General features: G+C 31.3%; 1 protein-coding gene across 2 annotated transcripts; it reads left to right on the plus strand.

The window, feature by feature from the left end:
• Nucleotides 1–547: 547 nt before the first annotated feature.
• Nucleotides 548–13,803, plus strand: LOC136972515 (receptor-type tyrosine-protein phosphatase T-like). 2 transcript variants are annotated; one of them, XM_067267100.1, is made up of 24 exons: nucleotides 548–759; nucleotides 873–979; nucleotides 1,338–1,533; nucleotides 1,656–1,752; nucleotides 3,832–4,081; nucleotides 5,042–5,084; nucleotides 8,368–8,479; nucleotides 8,589–8,653; nucleotides 8,754–8,905; nucleotides 8,975–9,062; nucleotides 9,204–9,280; nucleotides 9,357–9,393; nucleotides 9,473–9,570; nucleotides 9,685–9,801; nucleotides 9,970–10,118; nucleotides 10,703–10,838; nucleotides 10,922–11,071; nucleotides 11,166–11,265; nucleotides 11,784–11,860; nucleotides 12,117–12,251; nucleotides 12,331–12,468; nucleotides 13,188–13,345; nucleotides 13,473–13,608; nucleotides 13,684–13,803. In XM_067267100.1, exons 5-24 carry the CDS (start codon nucleotides 3,845–3,847, stop codon nucleotides 13,756–13,758), a joined length of 2,280 nt encoding a protein of 759 aa, XP_067123201.1. In that variant the 5' UTR covers nucleotides 548–759; nucleotides 873–979; nucleotides 1,338–1,533; nucleotides 1,656–1,752; nucleotides 3,832–3,844; the 3' UTR covers nucleotides 13,759–13,803. The 2 variants fall into 2 exon arrangements, with proteins under 2 accessions (XP_067123201.1, XP_067123202.1); XM_067267101.1 differs by having other exon boundaries at nucleotides 551–759; nucleotides 12,343–12,468.
• Nucleotides 13,804–15,497: the final 1,694 nt, after the last annotated feature.

The following is a 15,497-nucleotide window of genomic DNA, read 5'->3' on the forward strand; positions in this document are numbered from 1 at the left end:
AAAAAATTATGTGATAATAAAGAACGATTTTTTCTTTACAAGTCGTAACTGTTTAAAAATTTTTTTTCCTAAACGGAAACGAGAAAAACGCGTGGGAAAATTCTTAAAAAAATTCCCACGGTTTATCTCCACAACTAACTGGTTAGAGCCGAGACCGACTGTTCCACTGTTAAGAGAGTTAAGCCCAACTAGCTACTACAACACAAGACAAGGGTTTTCACATTTCAATATAACTTGCTTAACTTTCTTCGAGTATTTTTATATTTGTAATTTAAAAGCTACTATAAGAGTCGAGATTCGACTAAATGTGAAAATCTATTTTATCCAGAAATTTAGGAACAATCTTTACTAGACAAGTACCGTACACCTGAAATGAAAATTCTTCAGTATTTTAAATACTGAGGAATTTTTAGTGTGAAATATATATATATGTATGTGTGTGTTTTTAATTAATACATGTTAATCCGACGGACAAGAAAGAATTGCCCCCAATAACAAACTCTTAGATTAAAGCAAAATAGCAATAACAATAACACGCAAAACACGCAAAATTATAAAGGACTGTATGGTTTATATAACTTATTTTCCGTTTCCAACCTTATTTCACTAACTTCAGCTTTCCATATAATTTTAATCTATACCATTTTCAATTATTAATTACATGTTTATCATATTTTATAATTAAGATCACAGCGTATAACGAACGCATTTATGCCGGAAGTGAAACTGTGACTACGAGTGGTGAAACAAAAGAATCTGGTAAACAGAAATTATTATTTGATTTTTGTCTTTTCTTTAATCCTTGCTATTTATGTAAATATAACTTAAATATTTATGAAATAAGTTGATTTTCAATATTTTCATAATTTTAGTACCAGATCCACCTAAAGAGTCAGAAATAGCGAATATTACGGAACATTCGGTGGATATTATCTGGTCTTTACCCGTGAGATCAAATGGAGAATTGACTGGATATAGGGTATATCTTTTCATATTACAGTATTAATATATTTAAAATATATTTTCACTGATATAATATCCTTTATGTCGTTATTTTCTGACACATTTAGAATTTTTATATATAATATTCATTTTTTAATAAATTCTGTTACCGTTTTCGATGTCATAGAAGGCAACTTTCATTCACGATCAAATTATTCTACTATAATTTTAATTACGTTAAGATTCTGTCAAATAAAAGTAACATTTTAAATAATTTATCAAATTCGATGAATCTCTTATTCATATAATAACAGTAATGATCATTATTGTTTATTTCCTAATTATTAATTTAAAAACTCCAATAAAAACAGTAAATTTTATTATACTGTTTATAGATAATCATTACTGCGGCAGAGTCCTTCAACAATAGTATTGTAGGAAGTACACAAGAGAAGTTAACAAATCCCGACCCTAGAAACTGTACATTTATTAATTTGCATCCAGCTACTAAATATAATGGTACGATAGAAGCTAGTACCAAAATCGGTTACGGGAAACCTCTTTATTTTCAGTTTACAACAAAAGTTTCTGGTATGTCGTGAGTACGAGATATTAATCCGAATTACAAACTACTGAATTTGATTTAAATAATTTATTTTAATTGATGCAGTTTATATCGTAATCGATGATTTTACTTCTATTTTTGATTCTAGTACCAGTTATTGATGTCGAACCTACAGTTACTAATGTTACAGATACGACAGTAGTTATTTTAATAAAACCAATTCATTTTATTGGAGGACCTGTTAGGTGAGTATTATTAATTGATATTTAATTTGAGATAACAAAATACTTGTAATTCATTTATATATATATATATTAACTGAATAGGGGTGACTGGTAGTAAAGAAGTAAAACCCAAAATACCGTATACATTATCCAAAGAAAGAGTGAATTTTGATCCCGTTTAGGAAAAATTTTGATTTCTTTCGACACTCATTCATGCTTTAAACTTTATAATTTGGGTCTTTTTTATTTATCGATCTGATTTTATTACATAAAGTGACAAATAAATAAACATTTATTCTTCATCTTATTATATTTAGCTGCAAAAGTAAAGCACAATTATTTACTGTGACATCGTCACAGTTCTGTGGGGGTCGGAGGCCGTCAAAAATTAGATTACGCAAATCTATGGTAGGGTCCTGCCACCAGGTGTGTTTTGTCGGACACATCTCCGATTTAGACAAAAAAAAGAAAAAACAAATATTTAAGGCGCGAGGGTAAGAGTCACTCCGAAGTCCAGGGATGGGCCTCTCAGGAGGATGAATACAAAGTTATAAAATCCGAGTTAGGAAATTGGCCTATTCCTACCTATAAAACGGGGGGGGGGTATCCGAACTGCGCGACTCACAACATACTAGGAAAAGAGTTGTCTTCTCTTCTTTCTTCACTTCTTTTCCTCTGTTCTCTTCCTCCCTTTCGTTTTCTTTCTCCTTTACTTGGCTCTTCACTAGGTCCTTTCCGAGGTCGGTTGACTCTTGTCTGGTCAATCGCTTGACCGGCCAGTCAGTCAGTCAGTCTTAATCCTCTCTTACTCTCTCAATTCTTTTTCCCTCTCTCAGTTCTCTCTCACTCTCTTTGTATTCCGTCTCACTCTGCGTTAATTTCGTCACTTCTTTTTATTTTCCTTTGTTTTTGCTTTAGTTCCGGAGGAAGGTGAGGTAATTTGTAAAAGGCATGATTGGTTATCTAGCGGTCCTCCTCATCTCTTCTCAATGAAGAATGATGTGCGTCCATGTGACACGGATAGCATACCATTGGTCATATAACATCGTCGAAAAAGGGGGAAACGACGAGCGTACCCTCATCTTTTCCTTCGCATGTTGTGAGATTTATAACAATTAATTGATAAATTTTTTGTTCTAATTTGTTTCTCTAAATTATTTTAAGTCGATATTACAAAATATTTGGAAAGGGGGTCCCTAAAATTGGAAAAATAGGCGAAATTCCATTACACCTTTACTTGATAGATAAACAATTGATATAAAACAATTTCGGTGTCACGTTTACATACGCATCTTCTCTTCGAGATGTGGGTCTAAAGGGCTTCTTGTCTGTAGCTATCTAACAGTTCTTTTTTTTATACAACGAGACAGAACAAAGAAAAAACGATATAAAATAAACATAGAGTTTAAAATACAAAAAACAACAATTTCTAACTGATTAATTAAAGCGAAAACATTAACAAAAGGTTTAAAATAAAGTAGTTACAACTAAAATTATACAGATAATGTAATATAAATAACAATTCACAAATATATAATACATACATGGATAGATACAATAATAACAAATTTTTCGGGGGGAATAATGGACTTCACAGTGCCAATCTGTAACTTTTAATCATAATTTAATTTTGAAATCACGCTATATAGTTAATCGGGGCTTACCGCCTCTACGCTTTTCATATCCGGTCTTATCTTCGTCTATTTAAATCCATTCTCGAGATTAACGAAGCACGGACAGACAAACGACAGCGGGAATCTAAAAGTCTGGAATTTGAAAATTGCAGTCAAACGGTTTAATTATAACGAAATCAAAAGCATAATACGCGAAATAAAAAGTAACAAACAACATATATTACAGTATAGAATCAAAACTCGAGTTCTAGTTTCTTATTAATAAAAGTTAACAAAGGAAGAAATGCCTAGAGTTTGAACTTTGTGATATTTCAACAAACAGAAGAAAAATTTTGTCTGTCAAATAGTTTAGAATTTTATTTTATTCTCGCTCTTTTCGTCTTACGGGCACGAAGAGAACTTCTTCCATATTTATCACGGAGTCGGCCAGACCCATCATGACATTTACATTGATATGTAATTTCAGTGCATATTTTGTGATGGTGGAAAAACAGAATAAAAGAAAGAAGAGAGTTGTAGAAGAGAAAAAATTGCTGAGTTATAACGAGTCGAGGGAAGATTATGTCGCTGCCAAATTTTATCCCAATGAGATATCTTCTACGGGAACAGATTTTACTGTAGGAGATGGAAAACATTACAACGGTTATTATAACGCTCCTCTTACTACCGGAGAAAAGTATAAAATTGGATTAGCTGTACTAAGCGAATTCAACGGGGTAAGATATCTACAAATAATCTTTAGCCATAATTTGTATAACTTTTGTATAATTTTTATTTTAATTCACTTACGACGAATTATTTTAAAATTGTAATCGAAGAATATTATGTTTAACTTTTTTCTATAAATTAAATGAAAGTTTCGAGAATCCGGCTGCCAAAATGTCGGTTACGAATAGATTCGGGCGAGCAGAGAGAACCCTCGCAGCTAGGGGTTCGGACTTTGATAGTTTCCGAAATTTAGAAATTTTAAAAATTACGAGGAAATGGTGAAGCAATATGAAACGGGTATTTGAATATACTCTAAGATCAATATTAATAATTATTCTTTATGTACTATGAAATGCTTGTTACATACCAAGTACCTTAATTAATTATTTGAAGAAACAAACCAAAGGCAGACTCTAACTTGTTTAATATTACTTTGCTTTAAATATCGAAACTATTGCAAACTTAATTTGTAAATGTCATATTAATTTTTCGTAATGAAAGTTTAATAATTTTAATAAATTCTTACAACCGCACGAATTAAAACTTTATTACTTTGAAGATAATAAAAGAAATCTTAGTATCTATTCTGTCATTTACATTTGAATAGAAATAGAACTAAAGCTACAAATTAAAGAAGAAAATCTTACAATAAAACATTATCTTTAAGATTCTTAACACACGTTCATTATACTAATTAACACTAAGCTATTTTACAAGTATTGTTTGGTATTTGGTTAAAATAAAGGAAGGTTGAATTGTACAACTTTTTACTTCTTACGAAAATTGTAACTGATAATTAGGTAAGTTTATTTATACGGAATAACTTATTTAAATAGTTGAAAAAAGATATTCAATAACTCTTAAAATGAATTTAAATGTATTGATTAAACTAATGTATAGTTTTTACATTAATTCTTTTTATTTTAATAAATAATACTAATTTAGCGTATTAATTATTAATGCTTTAGGAAGAACGCTTAGGATATAAATACTTGACAGAAGCAGTTACAGGTTTGTCATTTATATAACTTAAATAAGCTATATATAAATATAATACAATAAATAATTCACTATTTAAATTTATTTGTTTGATTTGCATTTTTTTATTTTTAATTTCTATAAAGATTTATCAATTCTGTTATTTTCCAATTGTTGACTATTCTATGCTTACTAAATCTATATATTGAATATTGGCTAGTCAATGGTATTTGGAATATATTCACACTTCTCTACAACTTTATTTTGAAATGTTTTTAACGAATTAGTGGATAGAAATTTCCACTAAATGATTTATTAATGAATTTATCCACCGACATCAAACTTTCGCTCCCTTTATTGGTTTCGATGAGGTGGAATGGAAAGTGCTTCGGAAAAATCACTGCGATTCATTTAAGTAATAAAGATGTACTCCGAAGATGCGACTGGCTTCTTCGCAAAATATTAGTACGTTCTCAAGTGTGTTTTACTCTAATGCATGGTTCTCAAACTGCGATTATGCATACCCCTGACGGTACGTAAAGGGAAAGTTGGAGATACCAAAGTGGACCCAAAGAGTGAAATGACCGCCTCGGTTTTTTTACGGATGATCAACCATCATCGCCGGAGGAGGACTCCGATATCGATGATGAGCGAGTGGGTCCGTCCCGCTACTGTCTCAGGAGACAATTTCTTTTTGAATCTACGCAGGCAATCCGTAAGAAATACGACTACACTGTGTAGAGAGCGTTAGTAGGAGAGTTGGCAGTATGGGGGAGTAGTAAGAGCAATCTGCTCTTACCACTCCCCCATACCTGCTCGTCTTTCTCATTTGGCTGGCCCGGTTATAGCTTAAGATTAGGAGGATTGTGGACGGCCTACCGGTTTTTTATAACGTATAAAGTAAGGCTAATTTCCGTTTATTTATTCGAATTGTAGCTTAAATTTATCTTTGTATACTAAGTACATTTATTAATTATCAGGACTTATTATACTGGAATTTATGGATGCAGATATTTAGTCTTACTGATCAGAAATAATATTTTTTATTTATTTCACCTGTTTATTTCTGATCAGTAAGACTAAATATCTGCATCCATAAATTCCAGTATAATAAGTCCTGATAATTAATAAATGTACTTAGTATACAAAGATAAATTTAAGCTATAATTAAGGACACAAAGACATAATAATTGAAATATTCGAGTTGTAATTTGCGAATCGGAAACGATTTGTGAAATAATTTGTGTTCGTACAACAAGTGAATTTTTGCGTCTCTAACTCGTAAGATATCCATCTCGTAAGAAAGCTGAAAACCGGATCCTTAAATTTAAAGGATGATAGCAGTGAAAAACGTCAACAAGTAACTTACGGAAATTGCAATTCTCTCTTTCGTTATTGATGGTTACATTCCTTCGTGGATTCTATCGATGTTCATTTGTTACTCGTTGATTAGGCTCAACCTTGGGGCTTGTATCATCTGTAGCTACACCTGAGAATTCTAAAGAAATTCACAGTACCCACACAAAATACAGTCAAATCTCAAATCATCAGGTGACAGAGAGAAGTGGAAATGAGAAACAAGGCAGAAGAGAGACTAATGTGTCGCTTTGTATTTGCAATTTGGATTTACGTGGACCGGAGACAGTGAACACCGTCTTCCATAATATGTTATCATTTATGAAGTTTTGTCAAACCATTCATGAAACCATCAATTCTGTAGAGACCTCACAATAAACACTCGGATCTCGTGATTCAAGCAGACTGAATTTTTTGATAGAAAGTAGAAAAACTGAAAGTTAGGAAAAGTTATTTGCATTAGTCAACATTGTCAGGGTTACACAAAGCGGTACCTATGGCATTACAGTTTCTCAGTTATCCTTTGGCTAAATCAGCGAAGCCAACACGTTAGAAAAATTTCTAATTATTCTTGCTGTAAAAGACATCACGGAATGCACGCTGGGTGACAAAGCATAGAAAAAATTGCACCTCGAATTATTCTGTTTTCGTCGTATTCACGACATGGCAGATAGTGCTGAGTGGCAATTGGTGGATCGTTGCGAATCGACAAGTCAACAAACGTAGCTGATTGGCGTAGATTCTAGTTTTTGTTAGGCGCATATCAAATGATTCCATTCAAGAAGATCTCTTTTGTCAATCGAACGGAGAAAAGGCTACGACAAGAAGGCACGGCGGACTTTTCAGTGACATTCAAAAGGTTGCCTCGAAGCAAATTAGACATATTGTACCGTTCACCAAGAAGCGTTGGCCAACAAGAAAATGCTCGCAAAGTTGCAAACTGCCCTCGATGAAGTGGTCAAAATTGTCAATTTTTTAAAGGCTTGTCCTGATCACTCCGTCGCCCTATTGCTAGTCTCGCTAAACCCACGATGGACATGGAAAAAGGCTCTATTAAAGCACACAGAAATATATTTAATGAAAAATTTAGACGTTTTTAAACTTTAATAAATACAGCGAAGCCGGAAAAACCGAATCGGGGCGTCAAAATTCAGATTCGAGCATCGAATAATGGATGTTAACCTCTTCCAATAGTAACATCGTTAGCGATGATCATTGCATGCATGTTGAGGTCCTAACATTCATTCAGAATTCGTAATGTTTTAATTTTGATATTATAATTACCGTATTTTTGTATAAATACAGCGATTCTTTAAATTATATTTTTAATATTTGTAAGAGTATTTCTTATATTTCTCGTGAAATACTAATTTGAACTCAATACGTCTAAACTTGATTTACAGTATGTTTGGAATTTACAGCGCTTAAAATGCTAATATATACGTATATTTGAAAATTTGGATAAATTCAGGGGGACTCCAAAAAGTGATCCAGGCTAATAGCTCAGAAAGAGCTGTCATATTTACGTAAACGATGTTTGATCTGATACATTATCGAGGACGGGGATGGGCTATTCATTGATGCATCAGCGAATTTTTTCATACTTTAAAAATCGGGGTGTAAAATTATCTCAGCTTCTATTGCAGACAGAACTGCAGTTCTAGTTGTAAAGTTGTATAGAAGGTCTACGTTACTATATATTCTATACTTTGTTTAATTAAAAAGAGATAAAAAGAGTTCGTCGTGTACTCCTAAACATTTGAAGAATTGTATAAGATCGGCTTCCCTCTAGTACTCGGCTGCTTTGTAAGTGTTTTCTTTTGAAGCTTTAAGTATTTCGTAATAAATACAACTGTCTGTGAGGAATATATTTTAGTTTTATTAAAGACCTTATTTTTAATTATTATTTTTCAAAACAAAAAGGAATATTAATTAACTATAAGTGTAAAATATTTTATAGTTAAGAATCCAGATCATTTTAATGTGGACAAGTCCAATATTCCTGGTATAATAATTGGAGTTCTAGTGTGCCTTACCGTTATAATTGTAATCATTATATTTATAAGATTCAGGTAAATATTAAACTAAATACGTGTATTTCAAAATATATTTTGAAAGTTATAAATAAACTGAACTAAACTTATCAACACAACTGTTAATTATATATATTTATAAATATAGATATCCAAAATTATTAAAATACGCATCAACGATGAAAGATTTAGATGCTAGAAATTCAAAAAAAGGTGAGAATATTAAATTTTTGTGTTACTAACACACTTTGATTGGAGTAACACTTGAGAATACTTCACATCTTCATTTTTTAAACTTATACACATAAAACAGAACGACAATCTATAACCTTAACAATGGATTTAGAAGAGTGTGCAGAATTAGAACCAATATCCGAAATTCAAAGTCAAAAAATTCCTGTATCCGAATTAGAAACTTTTGTTCAGATAGCGTTACGAAATGGAACATTAAGGAAACAATTTGCGGTTAGTTTACAGTAATTTTATTAGAAAGGTGATGCTTTTTATGTATATCTAAACAATGGAAAATTTTAGTCCGTAGAAAAGGGACAGAATAAGTCGTGGGAAACAGCAAAAATTCCCGAAAATAAACTGAAGAACCGTTATGGAAATCTTTTGTCATGTAAGTGTTAAGTATTTGTGTTTAACTACTGTATAATATAATTAAGCTAGTTTTTAATTTTTTTTTTGGTTCAGCTTATTTTACGATTTATTAAAATGTTATTTACAAACTTTATATTATTTTTATATACAAAAATTTTAGATGATTCCACGCGGGTTATTTTAGAGAAGTTACCAGACGACCCGTATTCCGATTATATCAATGCAAATTATATAGATGTGAGTAGCTTGAAAAAAGTATTTACGAACGACACCTTGCTATTCTACATATATTTTAATTTAATTTAATTATTAGGGATATAAAACCCCCAAAAGATACATCGCTACTCAAGGTAAACAATTTACGATTACGAAGTGTTTAATTAATTCATAAAATGTCAAAGATCTTTATTTATTTAACCTGAATTGAAGGTCCCAAACCTTTAACCGTTAACGACTTTTGGAGAATGATTTGGCAGGAAAAAGTCTGCAAAATAATCATATCAACGAATTTAGTAGAAAATGGAAAGGTCGCTCAATTCTTTCGTTATAAAACTGTTATTTAATTTTTGATTTTATTGTTTTATTTTAAATTAAATTCGTGATATTTATATTGTATTTGATGTTTTCTGTGTTTTAATTAGACGAAGTGTGAAAAATATTGGCCAGATTCGACAGGGACGTTTGGTTCCGTCACTGTGACATTATTGGATTCCGAAATATTCGCCGATTACGTTATTCGAACATTCCACGTTAGCAAAGTAAATAAAAGTAATATTACATCCATCTTGAAATGATCCTTAAATCTATAGTTATTACCTGGCCTATTTTATACAAATTTTCAAATATAATCATATACATCAATGAATGGCACGCACTTATAAGTAGCAGTATACTGCAGTTAAGACAAAGGTGTATTTGTTTTACAGGAAAACGAAGTTCGAGAAATTAAGCAATTTCACTTTACTACGTGGCCGGATCACGGTGTTCCAATGTATGCAATAGCAGTTAGTAATTTTATATTGAAAACAAGAACTTATAAGCCCAAAGACAATAGTCCAATTGTGTTTCATTGCAGGTAAGAGAAATATAAGTAATAATATAATTTATTTTTAAAGAAATTCCTTAATTTTAAGGAATAAAATGAATTACGACATAAAACTGGAGTAGGTTAATGGAATTTGGCGACGTATATAATGATCTGCCAAGGGATGGTAGCATGGTGAGGCACGAAGCAAAGACCAACTACCGGCATTCGCTGGTTTTATCAATTTGGCCATTGATGGGGTTAATGATTTAAGATCAATCATTTTATATACAAATATATATATTATATAAAACTCATTTCTATCTTCAAAATTAAGCTTTTTACTATTTCATGATAATTAATAATATAAAAAATTTTAAATACACGGAATACACAATTTTCAACATTTCAAATAAAGCTTTAGTTAGTATGCTTTGGTAATAAAGAAGTGAATACAAACAGTAATATCGTTGTTTACAAGTGATTAATGAAAAATTTATATTAAATTAACTGTATACTGTTAATCTGTATTTTTTACCTATAATAAAAAACAAGGTAAGAAGTATTTTTAAATTAAAATTCATTAGTTTATTCTTTATTGATATATTTTGATAAATGTAGTTACTTCTTTTTAGTGCCGGAATTGGACGAACTGGAACTTTAATTTTAATAGATAGCATGTTGGATATGGCAGCGGCCGAAAGTCAAGTAGATCTGCTTTCGCAATTGAACATAATGAGACAACAGAGAATTAACATGGTGGAAACGATGGTATTTATTCTATATTGTGTTCGTTTTCGAATAGAATTCTTTATTATAAAATTTTAATTATGGCCACTAATTTCTATTTATAGGATCAATATTACCTGGCGTGTCAGTGTTTAATCGAAGCGTTGTGTACAGAAAAAACTTCAATTACTTGTTCAGAATTTATTCCCACTCTTAATCGTTTGAAAACAGTCGATCCCAAAACTGGTCTTACTCAGTTTCACGTCCAATTTGAGGTAATTTTGTGCATATTTTACAGATTTTTCTACTAATCCTATTTGAATATACAAGAAATTTGTTTGAAATTTGCTAATTTATTAACCTTTGTAGAAACTGTCAAAAATATGTCCATTATTGAAGACAACTGATTGTCGAAGCGCATTAGATCCATCTAATCAAGGGAAAAATAGAAGTGATAAGATCATTCCACGTATGTACTACTTTATTTTTAAAATAGTATAATACAATTTAATTTATTATATGACGTGTTTTTAGATTAAAACTTTAATATTCAGAATGAATTTTTTCAAACTGTTTAAATGCGCATAGATAAATTTTTCGGATGTAATTGTTTATAAATAAGCCGAATTGTAAAGAAGTATGATGATACGTTAGAGCCTTAGATTTATATTGGAAGTGCACTTTTTTAATGTGTATACTATATTACAACTTCGGCAAGTCCTCGCTTAACATCGACTAAAGGTTATTGGAAACCAATTTTACTATAGGCTAAATAATATAAACAAGATATAATTCGGTTAATATTATTTTAGTGGATCGTATTCTCAACTTTTGTCGTTTATTTCCCGTCCAAAAGAATCAATTTTTAGTGTTTATAAAGAAAATTCAATAACAATCATTACAGATGTAGTTCTATCTTTCCGTTAAATGAGGACTTGCCGTATTTATTTACAGATTATGAATTTTCATTAGTGAATTTTATTTTAGCTGATCGCTCTCGTCCAATCTTAAAAGTTATTAATGGAAATCCGGAATCTTCATATATAAATGCTGTCTATGTTAATGTAAGTGTATTTAAGACATTACAAATACCCTCTAGTTTAACAATTAATTTTTAATATTTTTATTATAAAATTTTGTAATTAATTTTGTACGTTTCTATACGTTTCGAGTACAAACGAAGGGTCATTTTTGACCGATCTACATACTTTCCCTCTGTTATATATACGGTAACAGTCGGGAAAGTGAAATTTTAAATAAAAAGATTAAACAAAATCAGTTTCAAATTAAATTATATAATTATTATTTTTCTTCATTTAGGGATATAAACAAAAAGATGCATTTCTAGTCACACAAATTCCGTTGCCGGAAACCGTGTCAGATTTCTGGAGGATGGCTTTCTCTTCTAAAACATCTACTATTGTACTTCTAAACGATTTAGATCCAATTGACGAGGTATTATGTTAATATAATATATTTGAATTGATGATTGTTAGGTAAATATACGCAAATATTTTTATTAAAATTCAAATAGTTTACTTTACAGACCTGCATGCAATATTGGCCAGAAAATACAGAAACTTATGAAGACGTTGAAGTTAAAAAAGTCTCCGAAGAAAAACATGGCGATATTATAGTCAGAACCTTTGAATTAAAAAATATTTCTAATCAGGTATGTTTAAATTTTAGCGTAGAATTTTAAAAGATTGGATTGGATTGGATTGGATTGATGGTATAAGTCGACGCAACTCATAGGCGATCTGCCAAGGAAGGATTTTATACAGGAATCTGGCCCCTATTTAAATGTTAGACACGTGAAGAAACCGAGAAAACTTTATGTAGCCATCCCGTTGGTGAGGGGCGAATACGCAACTAACTACCAGTGGTCGATGGTTTCATCCATTCGGCCACTGGTGGGCAACTTTCAAACATTTTTTTAAGTCTTTTAATTTCAATAAATACAATTACTTGGCCGATCGAGTAATATTTTATTGTTATATTTGCTCTAAATTAAATAGAGGATATTTGTTGGAGAGTTGACCAAGGCGATAAAGGCTTCAGTCTGTGGTTCGGATCGAATCTGGGAGGAGAACGTCAGAGATTTTTATGAGTGTGGTCTGTTCCTAATATGACGAGTCGTGTCCCTCTCTACTTGACCGCCCCAAATTAGGCTTGGTCGAACTCAGTGGGCATCATGAAGGCTCTCAGACCAGAAAATAATCAAAAATGAAAGGGAAAAAATAAAGAACATGAAATAATCTCTCTTTGGCTAATTGTGATTTTATATTGAAAATTAAAAGTTAATTTTAAGATAAATTAAACTATTAAAATGAACAGAAACATTTCTAATTTCAGAATACAAAAATAATATCGAACTTTATTCGTTGTTAGGAAGAGACAGTCACAAAGGTCGTGAAGCAATTTCATTTGACAGGATGGTCGTCGAGTAGTACATTACCCACCTCATCCGACATATTGTTGTGTTTAATCGAAAAAGTAGAAAGATGGCAACAAAATTCTGGAACGACCACCGTCATTGTTCAATGTCTGTAAGTATAAATCACTGCTTTCAATATATTATTGTTAATTTACGAATACGTAAGCGATGGTTACATTTTAAATTGAAATAAGTTTGTAGAAATTTTAGGTTAAGCAGTTATTTTACATAAAATGTAGGAACGGCGCACGTGCTTGTGGTTTATATTGCGGCTCTGTATTTATTTGCGATAAGATAAAATACGAACAAGAAGTGGACGTATTCTTTACCGTTAGAAGTATCCGTGCCAATCGACCTCAATTCATTGAAGACGTGGTAATTAGAAACTTGTGTTTTAGATTACAATTAGTAAATTATTCCATGAATATTAAAGTGTTTTTTATTTTTCAGGGGCAATATATTTACTGTCATCAAATTGCGTTAACATATCTAGATTCTTTTGAAACTTATGCAAATTTTCAATAAAGTATAAATAAATATATTGCACAAAATCTTGAAAATTACAAATTTAATAAAATATGCAAAAGTTGTATCTTAAATTTGTTTTGTAAGTATTGTTCCAATAAAAATGAAACATAATAAATACATTAATCGTATTGTTTTTTGCTTTTTACCCTTAATTTTATTGAACGTTTCTATGATTTAAACCAGTTATTTATATTAGGGTATAGGCCTATCACACCAGTGTATATGAACACAAAACATAAATAACTGGTTTAAGTTAGTAAAAACGTTCGACAAATACATTAAATTTCCATCTTATTCGGACTTTTACATTTCAATAATCATATATTTATCACAAATATGCGTATATATACTGTGTTACAGACTAATGCTTTATCCAAGCCACGAGCGGGTAAAGCTACCATCACCGAAAACGGATGGGTAAAGCTAGAACTCAACTTAAAATTCGGATGTTATTCGTTCATTTTGATAGCCCAAAACATTTATTGTACTTTGAGTCGGCAGTTATTAGTGTATTTGAGTTATCAAAGTTAAAATCCTTTAAATTAATTATACGAGTATATCATCATTATAATAAATAAACAAATATATAATATAGTAAAAAAATATATAATATATGTAAGCAAAATATAATGCATAACACTGGTTTATTTCTAAAATTGGTGGGGTATAGCTTTGAAAAATGTGTTCGTGCAACATGTCCGTAGATTGCGCTGTTTGACCAATGTACACTGATATAATATATCGGTGTTCATTGGTCATGATTTCGACATAATAACAATATTAAAAACAAAAGTCGGTCATGGCCATAATCCTTAGAAGATGATTTAAGAGAATGCCTGTCCAAAATTCGACCATGAAAAAAAGATAGTCAAATTTCGGTTTCGAACGGCTCACTTATCGAACAAATCGGTTTACCAACAGAATTTTGAACTCATAATTGCACCGGTTGCCGTACGATAACTTGGTTACCGAACAAACTACTCAAGAGCCGACCTTAGATTAGAGAAATAAAGATGGTCAGTTCCTTATACTTCTTATGTTAAACAAAGTCGAAAGCCCGACCAATTAACGACAGGACTACTGATTCTAAAATTAGTGGCACCGAGCTCGCCTGGCGTCATTAGACGTTACAACACGAATCATCAAAGACGTTGCTAATTTCATCCATCTTTTTAGCCGACTGCAAACTTTCTAGTTATTTATAATCCGTCTAATTTTACTAGTTGGCTTCTCCTATTCTTAATATCACTCATCTGCGCAGCCGGCTAGGTTGGTGGGCATTGTCAGGGAACTGCCTCTAGACATATACTTATCAACTGGAAAGGCTATGGGGGCTTAAGTTCTCCCATTGACACAAATTAATAGAGAGGTTGCGGCCGACGTTTTCATCGCAATCTTGTAAGTCTAGAAGGTTGACGATGGCGTTTGCTACGTCTAGCATGACGAGTAGAAGTTCGGCTTAAACTTCTTCATTTTTTTGTGTTTTGGATTAAAATTATGACATTGTATTAAAATAATGATTATTTAAGCATTTATGAATAATATTGTAAAGAAACAGACGATTTTAATCCAAAAATGATTTAATTATTCAAATTTTTTGCAAGTGATGCGAAGTGCCTATAGAATTCATATATTTGTGTTCATAAACAGCTTATCATAAGTCTGTAGGAGTATTTGTTCTTTCACAGCATCTTCTACCATCAACAGCGTAATACGTTTGTAAATTTTTTTAAAAT

Source organism: Centruroides vittatus, unplaced genomic scaffold, assembly GCF_030686945.1.
Source record: "Centruroides vittatus isolate TY-2023 unplaced genomic scaffold, ASM3068694v2 contig_2947, whole genome shotgun sequence".
NCBI lineage: Eukaryota > Metazoa > Arthropoda > Arachnida > Scorpiones > Buthidae > Centruroides > Centruroides vittatus.